The following is a 15542-nucleotide window of genomic DNA, read 5'->3' as shown; positions in this document are numbered from 1 at the left end:
CCAGCACCCTACCTCAGTCCCGACTTGCACTGGGTCCTGAACCTACCCCTGCTGCAGCTCTGTATTTAAAGTGTATCAAGAGCCAGGTATGCAAGCAGCCTAGCTCGGTTCTAGCTCATGGCGGGTTCGGGAGCACAGACCCCTCCCCTCCAGACAGGGGCTGCCCAGGGATTATAGACTAGTCAACTAACTGATAAGAATTCACGAGGTTAATCAACTATTCAATTAACCAATATTTAACGTCCCTACTCCAAGCCACCATTCAGCGCACATTGCCCCCCCTTTGAGACCAGTATTTGCATGAAAATGCAGCTATGATGATAACTTGCAGTGGCCAGACAAGCATTTTTATGTTAAATATTTAATCAAATGTTTCATGTTTGCTTAGTAAAGCTATTCTAGTGCTCAATGGGTACTAAAGGAGGAAATAAAAACATTTATTATCTAAACAGCCCAAGCTGAGAGAGCAGAATTTGTGCACGTAAATTGCATAGATGTTTAAATTTGAAACAAAGATGTGTAAAACCATTTCCTCCTTTACTTGCATGCTCAGACCTGAGTTCAGGATTCTGTTTGCCCTACAGCAGCCAGAGATGTTGCAGCCAGCTGAAACGGGGCTCCCTGTACTGCTGTACGGGGCTGTGATGCCATCAGCTATTGCAGGGGAGACTCTGAAGCCTGAACTTGGGTCTTGGAAGGTAAGTGAAGGGGAAATGGATTTCAAGCATAGGTGAACTCTGATTATCTGAACCTAGATTGTCTACAGTTTCTGGTATGTTCCCCCCAGCCATTTGAATAATTGGGGTTGGTTCATATTTTGCTGTAAAATATCTGTTACTGTTAATACAGCAAGGAGATCGGATTGTTTTTCCCAACTTTGTTGCCACGTGGCCCTGGACAAGTCATCTCATTGCCTTAAATTTCCCATATGTAAAATGGGTTATAGTTTATGCTTGGCAAAAAAATAGAAAAACTCTTGTTTAAAAAAAAGTGTCCCTGTTTTTTATTAACTTCAAATTTGAAAATTTTTGACCATGACCAATTATGATCTCAAACTTCAGAAAAGATAAATATCAGTATAATTAAAAAAAAAAAAAACCCTACTCCTGCTATTCTTCAGTGTGACAGATTAGCAGCTACCTAGCAGCCTGCCCTTTTCATTGATTTCAATGGCACCTCTGAAATTGGACCACTGAATGGATTTAGATTCTTTGAGTCTGAGCATTCGCATTGGAAGTGTTGGCATTAACTTTTTAGTGCACCTTTAAATCAGCACAGTAAAGGTACGTCTAAACTATACCCCTCTGTCAGCAGAGGGATATAAATTAGACGTATTGAAAGTTCAAATAAAGCCGGGATTTAAATATCCTGTGCTTCATTTACATTATAGCGGCCACCACTTTTTTTCAAAACAAGGCTTTAAAAAAAAAGGCAGTTTTTTGAGGAGTATAGGATCCTTCGAAACGGGATATTTCTGTCAAAAATGCCCCATCTAACCTGCTCGGTTTTTTTTCCCCGAAAAGCCCCATTTCGGAAAAAAGTGGCGGCCGCCATTATGTAAATGAAGTGCAGGATATTTAAATACCAGTTTCATTTGCACTTTCAATGTGTCTAATTTACATCCCTCTGCCAACAGAGGGGTATAGTTTAGACACGCCCTAAGTGACTTATTATGGCTCTCCTGTATTGTTGTCTTGCAGTAATTAACAGTGCTCAGAAATGTCCATTTAAATTTACATCTTAGTTTTAAGATTCATCTTCCACCTCCTGTCTCCCCATGTGTGTCCAGAGTAGGATGTAAAATCCTCTTTCATTGTTTAACTGGTTAAACTTAAAGGAACTAGGTGGAAGGGCACTCCAACCTGATTGGGCTGGAGTGGCCCACTCTGGCTGGCCTGGAGTGTCCGTCCCCCCCGTTCCCCCCCCCCCCCCCATGGACAGAGGCTGCACCAACTGGGCTGCAGCAGGAACAGCAAACAGGGAGCTGTTCCAGCCTCCCCTGGTTAACCAGAGCCCATAAGCATCACCTGTTAAGGGTGATGCTTATAGGTTTAACCAGTTGACCATTCACATCCCTAGTCCAGAATCCTGAGCAAAGCTGCTGCAGTTTTTGTTTCAAGCGTAAGCTTGCATGAGTGTATTTTTGTGGAAAGTTTTGCAAGGTCTCTGTCTGAAGGTCTTATGACTAGCAGAACTAGGACCAGTACTGCACCACTCTACTCTGCATGCAGCTTCCGGATTCAGGCCTGGGACATCCACACACCCAGCACCTGCAGTATTGGAGCCATTCATATCCTATTCATGACTCTCATTCGTATTAAATGATAATTTCTAGGTGGCTTGGTAGAGCAGTTTGAATGGTGACTTTATGGCCATGGTGTCCAACCAGTTCTGAAGCTACAGCAAACTAGCCACTCCCAACCGGCCACATAGCTACATGTAGCTAGCATGTTGGACACCATGGCTTTAAGGGAAGCTCTTTAGTACAAGGCTACCTTGAAAATCCTAATGAACTATGTGCCCAATCCCAGTGCCATAACATCTAATCACATTTCTTGGACACCTCAGTACTGCCTCCAGTGGAGTTATCCAGCCTCTCTGATAAACTCCCTTTCTTGACATGCCTTAATACTTTCCTGTCTTGTAGCACCTTCTGATTCAGGAGTTCAAGCCATTTGCAAACACTGAGGTGGTTGAATGCCTCTGGTTCAAGTGAGAAACTGAGGTCGCTCAAGATCTCCTAGCTTCTAGCAAAGCCTGTGACAGATCCAAGAATGGTACCCAGGTCTCTTAATAAACCAGTCCTGTTTGCCAGAACCACTGGACAGCTCTAGCTTTACTGTAGTAAATGATGAAAGAGAAGTGTAGTACCATGCCTTGTAAGCCAACAGATTGGGAAGCATGTTCTGTGGCCAGGTTCCATCAACAGGGAACGTACATATGTGATAGGAATTGCCCTTGGTGAATACCAATATGGGTCATTCGGCTTTGCCTAAGTCGCGTTTGTCTCCTCCTAGGTATGGTTTTGTTGAATTTGACGATCTGCGTGATGCAGATGATGCTGTTTATGAGCTAAATGGCAAAGACCTTTGTGGGGAGCGAGTTATCGTTGAACATGCCAGGGGCCCCCGACGTGACAGCAGTTATGGTTCTGGACGCAGTAAGCACTAATGCATTTGTATCTCGGTGACTTTTTTATTATATTTCACTTTTAAAAACCAGTAATTTTTTAAAAGACAGTAATGATATGAAGTTTGAATAGTTGTTTTTGTAATTGTTAATGTAAATATTTATTTGGATATTTATCAATTTGCTAATTGTATAAACTTATTTTAATTTACTTAATTAACTAATTAATAACTGTATGAACACTATTTATTGTACCATTATTGATTTGCTTATTTTGTAAGTATTTGTTTTTGTGATGTGATTGTTTAACATAGACTTAACAAAGACCTCAATGTTTTAATTAAAAGTGTCCTTTGAGGCTAAGATGACTGCCTGTTCCATTTGCTGACCTTGGGTTACCTTTCCATGAGTGGCTCTTTGACCTTTGTGGCCCTTGGCTGACCAAAAAAGGAAGCCATGTGACGACCGCAACCTTTTCCCATTAGACCTGGGTGGTGAGGATCCCAAGGGTTAGAGACAGATGAGATTAAACTGAAATAGGTGCCTGAAAATCTATATTCATATCAAATATTCAGAAAACCTTTAATCAATGTAAGTAACATGAGTAAACTGGTTTTAGTGATTTGGTTTCTTATTTCAAAAATTAATGTTTAATATTAATTTAATTGCATGTTAACTGTAACTGTAATTATAATTTTACAGCCTTGTAATTATGGGGTAGTAAATGTTACATTTTTTAAATGTTTTTATCTCTCTAATTTTATGTTTTAAATGAGGAGAATCTATTTTAGATTAGAGGGTGGGGTGAAGATTAAATGTATTTGCTGACATATTGGATAGAGTAGTTTATTTATCTGGGGGTAGACTAAGCCACTCTATCTCCTCAGCTGAATATTACTGTCTGCTTGTCACCTCCTAAAGGTGGATATGGTTATAGAAGAAGTGGAAGAGATAAGTACGGTCCTCCCACCCGTACAGAGTACAGATTGATCGTGGAAAATCTGTCAAGCCGTTGCAGTTGGCAAGATTTAAAGGTAGGGGACGCCTTTCTTTACTCTGCTAGAGTTGAAGATCAGAAAGGGTGAAAATGACGTGGTGATTGTGAGTCCAAGGAAATTGTGTGAACATATGGTGATTGTACCAACTAAGCATTGCTTCTTAAGAGAGAACGCTATCTAGAATCGCTCCAAACGTATCCTCTGCACTGGAAATATTGGACTTCAGACACTTTCTCCCCCCGCCCCCTCCACTTACCTCTCTCTCTAGTAAGTGCAATGAGTAAGAATACATGTTTGAAGTAGTATGCATATACAAATACATGCATTCAAAAGCAATATGTCATTGTATGGAATCTTGAGACGTTCCACTTTAGGTACATATACATGCATGTTATAAATGGTCTTTTAGGAGATGTCATGACTTAGTTTCCCAACCTGGCACTTCGTGTGTAGATATGGGGGCCGACTAGCAGAATAAATGCTGTAAGAACCTGTTTCTAACTCCCAGAGGCAAACTTGTTTGGTCTGTTTCTCTGTTTCCCTGAGATGCAAAAGAAAGACAGTTGGTTTGCTACCACCAAGTATAAATAAAAATATAAAATTAGCCTTTTCTAGGGAAGAGATCACTTGAACTCCCCTCCCTGAGGCAAAGCTCTCTCCCTGCCCCCAACCTCCATTTTGCTTGGAGTTGGGAAAACAACCAGAGGTAATCCGCAGAGAACGATGTGGCTCTGCTTCTCCTGGGTAACTTAAGCACTAGGTTTAAGAACACAAAAATCAACCAATACCAGTTAACCAAAACACAAAGAAAACACTTTTATTATTAAAACAAGACTACTGTTGCAAGCATAGTAAATGACTGGGTGTTAAAAGCCATGGATTGAAATCTGATGGACTATCTAAATTTTTCCCTACTTACACGTTTCAAGAAGTCTGTTCCTGGGAGAGCCCATTTCTCCTGCTGCCTGGGGAAAACAAAGTAAGGGGTTGGGGGGGAGGGAGACCCCTCTCTTGGTTTGAAATTTCTTTCTGCATTTCATTGGCTGAATGCCCAAAGTCCCCTTCCCCAGGTGCATCTTCAGAGTTGCTTAACCCTTTCCTCACTCTCCAGGTAAATTAAACTCTCTTTAGCAGCTCCTATTCATGACAGGAGAACATTAGTTTAACACAAGCTTGTGCATGTAAGTCAAGATGAAAACAAACATACCTTTAAAACTCTGCCAAGTCAAATCAGACTTCTGTCAGACCAACGGAAGGCTCGTCTGTGACCTAGGAATTAGCTGTTAAATTTGAAGTTTCCTCCATCAGTTTCTTGAGGGTGCTGGTGTTTGAAAAAAGTTCCAATCCTTAGCCAAAAGGATGTTTTCACATGAAAGCAATTCATCCATTTTTGAGGAAACTTCTGGAAAAATTTTCTCCCAACCCAAGAACAATCTGACAATTTCAGTTGAAAAGGTAAAAATGATGATAAATGAAGGAGCTGAATGTGATTTTCTGTAATAGGCACTCAGGTAACTCTCTAGGCCACAGCACGTGTAGTGATTATGATTGTGTGTATGTGAAATCTCCTCCTGTAGTGCTTTTATCCTGTGCCTCCAGTTGTGTAAGAGATTACTTTTTTTTTTTTTATATAAAGAGCATTCTTATGATGCTGGTCAGCCATCCTGCCAGCTGTGAATGGCTTAAACACACTTATTTGTTCTTCAGGTGCCTCTTCAATTTGTGCTTTTCCCCTTGAGCCACCAAGAATTCATGTTTCACTTGCTGAAAACTTGCAAGTGGATCAGAGGCCTGATCTTTGGGTCTGAGTGGGAGCCAGAACTCCGGAGAGGCAGTCCCGGCTCGGCCATGAGTACGCTCTGCACCCTTGAGCAAATCACTTAACTGCTTTGTCTTGGTAAAATTGAGAGAACACTGATGTATCACAGGGTTGTTTGGAAGCTGAATATTGTTCAGATATAAAGCGTATCAACTGCTTCTTGTTCTGTGAAAACTAATTTACTAGATCTATCATTTGGGTCTAGTTTAAATAGCAGTTTGTGTTGTTGAGAACACTGTAAGCCGCCAGTAGCTTGTCTTTATATCTCACTTTATTACTGGAAGCAATTTGAGCTTGGAATGGAGTAATCATGTGCTGGATTCAGGTTTCAGGGAGCTGGTGGGGTTTGAGTAGCACTAAAGCATCTCAAGACAGGAGTCTGACTTAAGAACTGAAAACAATTCTGACCTCTCACACGAAGTGCAGATCGAATCAGTGCTGATAGAAAGTCGGCTGTTTGGGGTGGGGCAGAAGCTTTGTGGTCATGATAAACAAATGTGTGGAGCAGTTGGAGAGACCAGAGACTGAATTTCTCTCTCCTTCCTGGAAAACAGGATCTGCAGGGCAAATCTGCAAGACGCTAGCTAGGCAGTAGGGTGAGGGTAAGCGGCAATGCCTGGGCTCGCCCTTTGTGGTGGTGGCCTTCTGTCACTTTTTACTGTTCCCATTTTTTAAAAACAAGGCTTCATAAACATGGTCGTAAAAAGTCCGAGTGCAAATGTGCAGTTTTTAAAGTGAGGAAACACTTGCTTCAATCCAGAGCATATTTACTGCATCCAGGTTACTCCTTTCAAATAATAATATGCATCAAAATGACTGCTGCAGTGTTTTTAGTTGGCCTGTTCAGAAATCTGGACCTGCTCCTGCAAAAATCATTTTTGTATAAAATTTCCACTACCATCAGCTGGTCCTTGCAGATTGGTTGTTTTATTCCATGTGGGCTTCTGAGCACAATTACAGGAACCTGGCACAGTACTAATTAGAACTAAGATGGTACAAAAGTGAGCTATTCCCCCCTGCTTGCCTTAGGCAAGCCAACCAATACTACTTCCTGCATGCAAAAGAGAAGCTGAAATGAGCAGTGTGGGGGAATAAACAGAATCAGTGTGAAACCCTAAATCTGTGGATTCAAAGGCAATGGTTTTGTTCTTTCTTCCCAGGATTATATGCGTCAGGCAGGCGAAGTGACATATGCAGACGCACACAAAGGGAGAAAAAATGAAGGTGTGATTGAGTTCAAATCCTATTCTGATATGAAAAGAGCCCTTGAAAAACTGGATGGGACAGAAGTAAATGGCAGAAAGATTAGGTTAGTGGAAGACAGGCCGGGATCCAGACGGCGCCGCTCCTATTCCAGAAGCCGAAGCCATTCGAGGTATGTGTGTTCGTAACACAGCAATGGCTCTTGTAGTCTAATCTGGTGGTTCTCAAACTTTAGCAACCCAAGGCCCTCCATTTTGATGTAAACATTTTCAGGGACCCCTTGCCCTGTCCCTTCACCAAGCCCCCCGCCACCACCTCCTCACTCCATCTCCCATCCTTCCATTGCTGGCTTTCCCTCCACTTCCCCTCCCCCCTCCAATATACACTCACTTGCACTGGGCTGGGGCAGGAGGATGAGGTGTGGGAGGGGTGAGGGCTCTGGCTGGGGGTTCAGGGACTAGCATAGTGCCAAGGATGAGGTTTTGGGGTGCAGATGAGGGTGCTGGGCTGGGGGTTGAGGGCTCTGGCTGGAGTTTTGGACTCTGGGGTAGGGTGAGGGATGGGAGGGTTGAGGTGCTGGAGGGGGTTCCAGACTGGGATGGAGGATTGGGGTTTGGAACAGGTATGGGGTGCAGGCATCAGGAGTGGAGTTTAGGGTGGGAAAGTACTTAGGATGAGGAGCAAGCTCTGGCTATGGATGCAGGCTCTGAGGTGGGACTAGGGATGAGGAGCTGGTGTGCTAGTAGTTTGTACCCTGGCTCCCAAGAAGCTGCCATGCCCTTTGGCCCCTAAGTGCATGGACAGCCAGTGAGGTGCCGCATGCTGCTCTCCCACCCACAGTCTGTGCTCCCCATAGCTCCCAGTGGTCGCGGCTCCCACTAAGTAGGAGCTTCAGAACTGGGACTCAGGTGGGGTGGAGCACTGAGCCTCCCTGGCCATCCATGACCTATGGGGCTGCAGGCACCTGGCGACTGCTTCCAAAAGCAACACCGAACCAGAGCAAGAAGCCTGCCTTAGCCCCAGGCTGCCTGCCCCACGAGGGTCAGGGAGAAAGGGAAGAGTTGGTCAGTGGGGCCCATAGACCCCCTTGGACTTCCCTGGCGGACCCCAGCTTGAGAAACCCCAGTCTAATCAAGTATCGAATGCCAGCATATCATTCCTTAGAGGGAATGGGAGTTTTGGTGACAGACCAAATCAGAGGGAAACGAAGGCCTAAGGAGACTGGAGCCACTGTTTATGGGGTGGCGTGCGACTATAATAACTATTTGTTTTACCAAAGTACTGAGGAGTGCCTGTCACTGTAACGCCACCGGACTGGACACTGCACAGACAACACTGGCGTGCTGTAGGCTCCTGGACTAAACTCTAGTGCCCTTTAACACAGCGTGAAAGCATGGAAGTGGCAGAAGTAAATGTACAGAAGTGTCCGTAGAAGTCCTCCACTCCATTGCCCACTGTATCATTTCTCTTTTGGGAGACATCCACTCTTCCCTAGAGGTTGGCTATTTACGTAGTGTGTTCAGTTTAGCACAAGAAGAGGGCTTCAACTGAATGGAAAATCTTCATGGTCAACTCTGTAGGTTAGTAGTGTGGGATTTGGTAAGACAGCCCCGACACATACTTGAAGAAACGCAGACCCTGTAATTTACAGGCAAGACTTGAAGTTTTTACTCCAGGAAAAATACGTTTGACTTTTGGGTAAAATCTCTGCGTAAATGGAAGAGGAAGTACTGTTAGACCCACACACTTAGGATCATCAGCACATAGCATTTCTTGCAGGAGAAGGGGAGACGAACCATGTCCTGACTAAATTGTCTTTTGGGTAAATGTCTCCTGTACCCAGAATTTCCCTGATTGCATTTGAAAAGGGCTAGTCTTTAGGGATGTTAGATAGCATGTAACTGAATAGTTGTGTAAAAGCCTCAGATGGTAGTGGTTACATGGCTATTCAGTAATCCCCGGGGGGCAGGACCAGTGCATTCCCAGGCAGCCCTGTGCCACCCTGTGTGGGATGGCAGCAGCCCTGTGCCACCCTGTGTGGGATGGCAGCAGCCCCTGTGCATGGAGGGTCTGAGTTCCCCATGGACAGAGGCTGCTCCATGGGGTGCCGAAATAGCTGCTGTCTGTGGGGAGCTCGGACCCCCCCCAGACAGGCTGCTGCTGGCTCTGACAGAGGCAGCAGTGTGGGTGACAAGGGAATGCTACAGGATTAAACAATAAGCCCATGTAGTCATCTACACACTGACATCCCTACTAGTCTTCATTTCCCTCACTTGCAGACTTGTGCTTTTGCTTCAGATTGGCAGCCGTGTTCAATTCAAGAAGTCGCAGCATTTCCAGTATATATAAACGAGCAATAAAATACTGTGCTGGGGTGATTCATAGGTTTTTCTAGAGCCCCCATCTACAGTCTGTAAAATACTTTCAGGCAGAAGAATCCCAAAGTGGGGGAGAAAGCTGTTGGTGTGCTGTCACTCCTTAGTCATGTGGGTTTTTACAGATCCAGGATCAGGGGTGTTTCTCTTTCCCTGGGTGTGGAATGTCTTCATGTCAGTTCTCTCGTTTCAGGTCTCGCTCTCGAAGCAGACACTCTCGTAAGAGCAGGAGCCGTAGTGGAAGTAGCAAAAGCAGCCATTCCAAGAGTAGATCAAGATCCAGGTATATTTTTGTGGGGGAGAAAGTGTGGACAGATGTTCTGAAGTGTAAGCAGCATCAGTCTAACACTGCAGCATGGGCACTCTTTCTTTATCAAAGTGCAATAGAAGATGAGAACCAAGGCATGTTCAAAAGGCTGATGTGTCCTCATCCACTTGGACTTTTTCAGGTCTGGGTCCCGTTCCAGAAGCAAGAGCCGTAGTCGAAGCAAGAGCCGTAGCAGAGGCCAAAAGGAAAAAAGCAGGAGTCCCAGTAAAGACGATAAAAGTAGGAGCCGTAGCAGGAGTGCAGAGAAACCCCAGAGCAAAATTAAAGACAAAGTGGAGGATGCTGTTCAGAACAATGATGATGCAAAAGCAAAGAGCAGGAGCCCCAGCAAAGAAAAGAGTAAGAGTAAAAGTAGGAGCAGGAGTGGGAGCAAGGAGAGAGTAGAGGAGAAGGGGAGTGTGAAGAGGAGTAGGAGTAAGGAGAAAAGTAGGAGTAGAGAGAGGGAGAAGAGCAAGGCTAGAAGCAGGAGCAAGAGCAGAGAGCAGAGTAAAAGCAGAAGCAGGAGTCGTAGCAAGAGTCGTAGCAAGAGTAAAGACCGAAGGAAAGGACGGAAGAGGAGTAGGGATGACAGCAGAAGTAGGAGCAGGAGTCACAGCAAGAGTGAGAAAAGCAAAAGGCGCAGCAAGCGAGACAGCAAGTCTAGCAGCAGGAAGAAAAAGAAGGAAGATCAAGAGCGATCCAGGTCCCGGTCCAGGTCTAGGTCTAGATCCAGATCCAGATCCAGATCGGAGTCCAAGGAAAAGGAGCATCTAAAACCAGAATCTGACAAAAAGGAGGTAAAAAATGAGGGTGAGGAAATGGACAAAAGTCACAAATCTCGGTCCAGGTCTAGGTCAAATTCTAAATCTAAACCAAATGTCAAATCAGAATCTCGTTCCCGATCAAAGTCAATTTCCAAAACTAGGTCCCGGTCCAAGTCTAGATCTAGGTCTGTCTCTAAATCACCTTCCCGATCTAGATCAAGATCTCGTTCGAGGTCCTAAACTTGCTGCAACCACACTTGAAACTATATGAAAAGTCTTTTGTACATGTTTGGTAGTTGTAGCACAAGTGATTGAAGTAGAACACATGTCAATGCTGTACATTTTTAACTGCCCTAATGGTGTGTCTGTAATTGTTCAGTACAAGGGTCCTTCTCTGCAATGCTTTCTGGATCAAGGCTATGCAGCTCATTTGCTGACCAGCAGAAAGATCTCCTTTTGTAACCCGATCCTCACCAGAACACCAACATTGTCTTATTTTTCAAAGAACAGCCTTACAGAGAGGGAGCATTGTACTTTGATGGGTTTATAAGGTTGGAATGATGACTGATAGGTAGGTATGGTGACTTCAACTATTTTTGCCCTTGAACTGATGCCCTTTGATGTATGCCATTTAGTGAAAGTGCTAAGTCTTAAGTTTCATACTACTTTTTGTTTCATATTTTTGGATTTACAGAGTTGTGAATAGCACAGTCAAGAAAACAGATACCTGCAGTAACCCATAGGGGAATAAAAAGTAGAGTTCCATATTCTGGTATTGTGACAATATCCTTGTTTTATATTAAATTTTTTTATTTTATTTTCCCTGTCTTGCAAAGTACAGTGATCCCTGTTTCCATGAAATTTGAATAAAGACTATTTTTGCTTGACGACATTTGGTGGTGGTTTAAATGAAATTGTCATGAGCCATGTTGGATTGGTTCTTCTCTACTATTGCTGTAGCTAACTCTGCAGATTAGTTTAACTGAAACACTAGGGCAAAACCAGTTTTCTGCTTTTCAGTTTTACTGTGTGCATTGGACAGCACTTTGTATTGTCCATTCCAAAGACAAAGGGGGTCATAAAAGGAACCTGCTGCATGAATGCCAGAGTATGCTGTTGTACACACTGGTCAAAGTTTGCAGCACCTTGTATCTACAAATTTTGAAATAAAGTGCTATTCTAAACCATCCCTTACTCCTCCTAGAATGAGGTTTACAGGGATGTTGGAATAGCCCCAAATAACAGGCTTGCTGTGAAGACGCAGGATACCTATTTCAGCATACTCTGGGGTCCTGATATAGCATTGCAGTGTAGACGTAGCCCAAGTGACTCCCCAAGATCCTACATTGTGTCAGTGGAAGGGCTGGGAGTAGAACCCAGGAATCCTGATTTCCACAATACCCTCAGAGTCCAAACGGCTGCTTTCACTAATAAAATGTAACCTCCCAGTCCTAAGCTCCCTCTAAGCTGCGCAGCTGCCTAACAGGCCCTACACAAGTACTCAGGTCGCCTGCATAGAGCACTGCTGGCCCCAGCATGGAGCTTCCGCAGGCAAGACAGAAGCACCTCTCCCAGCCAGCCCCAACACAACTGCTGTGGCCAGGCCAGAAGCACCTCTCCCCGCCAATCCCAGCATGGAGCTGCCAGGGCAGAACGGCTGCAGCAGCTCCGTATGGGGCTAGCGGGAGTGGGTGCCTCACCCTGTCCGCAGCTGCTCCGTGCTGGGCCTGAGGAGGGTGCCTCCCCAATGGCCACGGTATCCGGCCCAGAGCTGCTGCTGCTGGACAGGCACCCCTTCCCTGGCCCCAAGCTGCTGCAGTTAGAGGGAGCTGGAATAGTTCTTTCTTCCCAGGGCAGACAAAACCCAGAACTCATCTCTGCCCCCCCTAGCCAGAGACCGCATCCCACCCTCTGCACCCCAATCCATCAGCACCACCCTTGCCACATACTGTCCGTGAATGGAATAACTTGTGATACAGCACTTCCAACAAACGTCATTCTGTACTTGGGTATAAAACATTCAAAGGGACACTGCTGCATATTCATTTTTCTTCTAGCAGCTAAAGAGGGGTTTTTTTAAAAGCCCATGTGATTACCAATGAACATAGCATTACTGGGTAAAAATGGTAGTCTTTACAAGTGGAAATTGACTTTATAGCAGCAAGAAGCTTCCTATGCAATTCAGCATTTTAAAATATCCATCACTCTGTAAAAGATGAAATAATGATACACGAATAAGAATAATTTTCAGCATATGAGAAAAGATCTGTAGAGTTTAAGAAGTGTCACAGCTAGCTGACTCACTCTGACTTAATCAAATGTCATATTGCCAGTGCATCATCAAAACCCTCTGGAAGTGATATTTAACTTCCTTAGAAGTCTGAAGGAAAAGTCTTTTCAACTAGATGTTGAGTGCTTGAATCTCTCTGGCTTTTATAAAAAATGTTCAGTCAAATCCCTCCTGCTTCACAACCTCTCCGCAGAAATAAATCAAACTGAGGCATCTGTTTGCTAACAAATGAGGAGCAAGGGAAATATTTAAGAGAATGCTGCAAATGCAAGGTGGTAGGGCAAGATTTTCAAAAGTGACGGTGATTTTGAAAATCCAAATGTCTCCAGTTGAGCACACCTGGAACTCCTAGACAATTTTGAAAATTTTGGCTGTAATTTTAATTTTCATTGCGTCTGTTATTGACCATTCTCTATTGATGTGTTAAATGCCAACGCCTGCATGAAGGTTGCTTATGCGAACTCTTGGAAGACCATGTAGTCTGCCACCACTTTGGCATGAGTCACTTGAGCCATGTAACACGATACTCCCAGGATACTCCGTCACACTGGGCACACTTCAGTATCTTCATTGTTTCTCTGCTGGAGGTCCTGCTGTTTTCAAAGCAGCTGCTCAATCTGTCACAGACAAGTTCCTGAGGGCTTGGCCCTGGGTTCAGGACATGACTGCCCCAGGGGCCCTGTGTGACTTTGCCTTGCCGCTTTAGCACTAAATTTGTAAAGCTATTTAGGCATTTAACTTCCATTGAAGGAAGACAGGCAGGTGCCCCAAAACCTTTGGAGATCTGGGTCCTAGAGCCTGGCTTGATTTCAGTGGCTGTTCAATTTTAGGTGCTTTTCAAAATCCTTGGCACTTGTCTGCCTCTTTAGATTCCTAAGGACCTTTAAAAATCTGGCCCTTCAATCCTCTAGCTGGCATGTAAGCCCATGATTAACTTCACACCTACGGGCAATCCCATTGAAGTTAGTGGGTCTGGTTGTGTGCTTGAAACAAAACATGCTTACGTGCTTGTTGGATCAGGGCCTGTATCTTTGTCACCTCGGTTTGCCTTGAAAAGTAGGTGAGATCTGTAGGCAGAAGGTGCTAGATAAATGCCAAGAGCTAAGGGGCCAGATCCAAAGATATTTTGAATCAGCTGCTGATTGACTTGGCAGGGCTGGTGATGCAGCTGTTGAGATGAAGTGTTTAAAAGATCAGTGTCTGGCTGGACTGGTCAGGGCTTCGGACACAGTTGGAGGCTTTACTGCCTCCATCTCCCCGCTGCTTTTGTGAAAGAGTCGCTCGGCTCAATGAGTCTGTATCCCCACTTCAGATGATCAGCTCCCTCTGTTTCACAACAGACACAGCCCCTGCGTGGTGGCGGCAGGAGCATCACAAAAAGGCTCGTTCCACACTTCACTGCTAATCCCCCTGATGTGCTCAGCCACGGGCCAGTGAACGTCTCCTGGGGGGAGGTGGGGAGAAAAGGGAAGGTTCCAAACAACAAAGCTGAGCTGTCCAATGAAGTGTGTTTAAAGGGTCCCTAACCCCGTTACCTTGGAATCCTTCAAGCCAGTGCTTTCTTCCTGCTCCACAAAGTGGTGAAATAAAAGGTGGCATTAGCAGCCCCATCTCCAGGGAGATTTAGCACGTGAAAGCATTTATTGCCTGTTTCAAGATTCCCCAAAAGTTGATATTAAACATTATTTCTTCTGTTCCCCGCCCTTTTGGAAGAGGGAGAAGAGCCATTAAAAGCTGCCTTTGTTCCCTCTCCTGCCAGCCTGTGACACCTGGGCTCTTCCACTACAGTTGGATTTAATCCATCAAACTAGTTCTGTTCCAGCATTGCACTGAAGTGGCCTCTCTGAGGAAATAATCCCTTTGTTCCCCATTGCTCCAGCCTGGCGCCCCGGCGCTGCGGTGCCTCCTGTCTGAGATGATCTCTGATGCTCGCTTGGGGGCTGGCCGCCGGGTGCAAGTCCCAGACTCTCACCCCACATAGGGCTGATGTGCTAGTGCTAATGGATGCTCCTCAGGCTTCTGCCTTCAGGTGGGGCAGCTTTTCTCTCACTTGCATCTATCTCTGGCCCTGCCTCCCTGATGCCCCAGAAGTTGCTTTGATTGTGGTGTGAAAGTATCTACTGACCACCCTACACTGGGCCAACACCGCCTGACCAATCACTGTGGGGCCGGGTGACCACACCCCTGGGTCTCTGCTGCACATACTCCAGGCGCAAGGGACAGATCAAAGGAGGCAGCCCAGCCCTGCTCTGTCTAGGCTGAGGATCCTGCAGAAGCACTTGCAGCTTCCCAAGCAGCGGGCCCTGGGCTGCACTGCAAGCAGCCAGCAGATTACAGAGACTGAGTGGGATGCTGAGCCGCTGCCAGCCCAGGCGCTCCCCGAGGAAGCGGCCCAGGGACTGGCTAAGAAGGCAATGCTGAAATCTTTCACTGGAACTCCCCTGGCTTCATAGGGCTCTGGGTTGGAGCCCTGAGGAGTATGAATGGCCCTGGGTTCCCCTCCTGTCCCCCAGCTACATGTGGCTACTGTTTGTCTGCTGGGACCTGCTTGGGGCTGATTGATCCCAGGAGGGTCAGAATCCCCCAGCTGTTATTCTCTGTCCCTGCCAAGAGGTTTAGGGGCCATAGATCATCTGCCCTGCCCTGCCTTGCCCTGC

General features: G+C 45.4%; 1 protein-coding gene across 2 annotated transcripts in view; it reads left to right on the top strand.

Annotated features, from left to right (window-relative positions):
- The window catches only part of SRSF4 (serine and arginine rich splicing factor 4), a 32512-nt gene extending 21030 nt beyond the window's left edge, over positions 1-11482 (top strand). The window contains exons 2-6 of one of the 2 annotated variants that reach the window (XM_075908801.2): positions 3018-3160; positions 4051-4163; positions 7107-7321; positions 9718-9807; positions 9974-11482. In XM_075908801.2, coding sequence (XP_075764916.2) covers positions 3018-3160; positions 4051-4163; positions 7107-7321; positions 9718-9807; positions 9974-10835 — 1423 coding nt within the window. In that variant the 3' untranslated portion in view covers positions 10836-11482. Of the gene's footprint in view, positions 1-3017; positions 3187-4050; positions 4164-7106; positions 7322-9717; positions 9808-9973 lie in introns of those variants that run through there. The other variant, XM_075908802.2, reaches the window with a different exon arrangement.
- The last annotated feature ends 4060 nt before the right edge of the window (positions 11483-15542 follow it).

This window comes from Pelodiscus sinensis, chromosome 26 (genome assembly GCF_052426305.1).
Source record: "Pelodiscus sinensis isolate ZL-2025 chromosome 26, ASM5242630v1, whole genome shotgun sequence".
In the NCBI taxonomy this organism is placed as follows: Eukaryota; Metazoa; Chordata; order Testudines; family Trionychidae; genus Pelodiscus; species Pelodiscus sinensis.
This window is presented reverse-complemented; position numbering and strand designations above follow the sequence as displayed.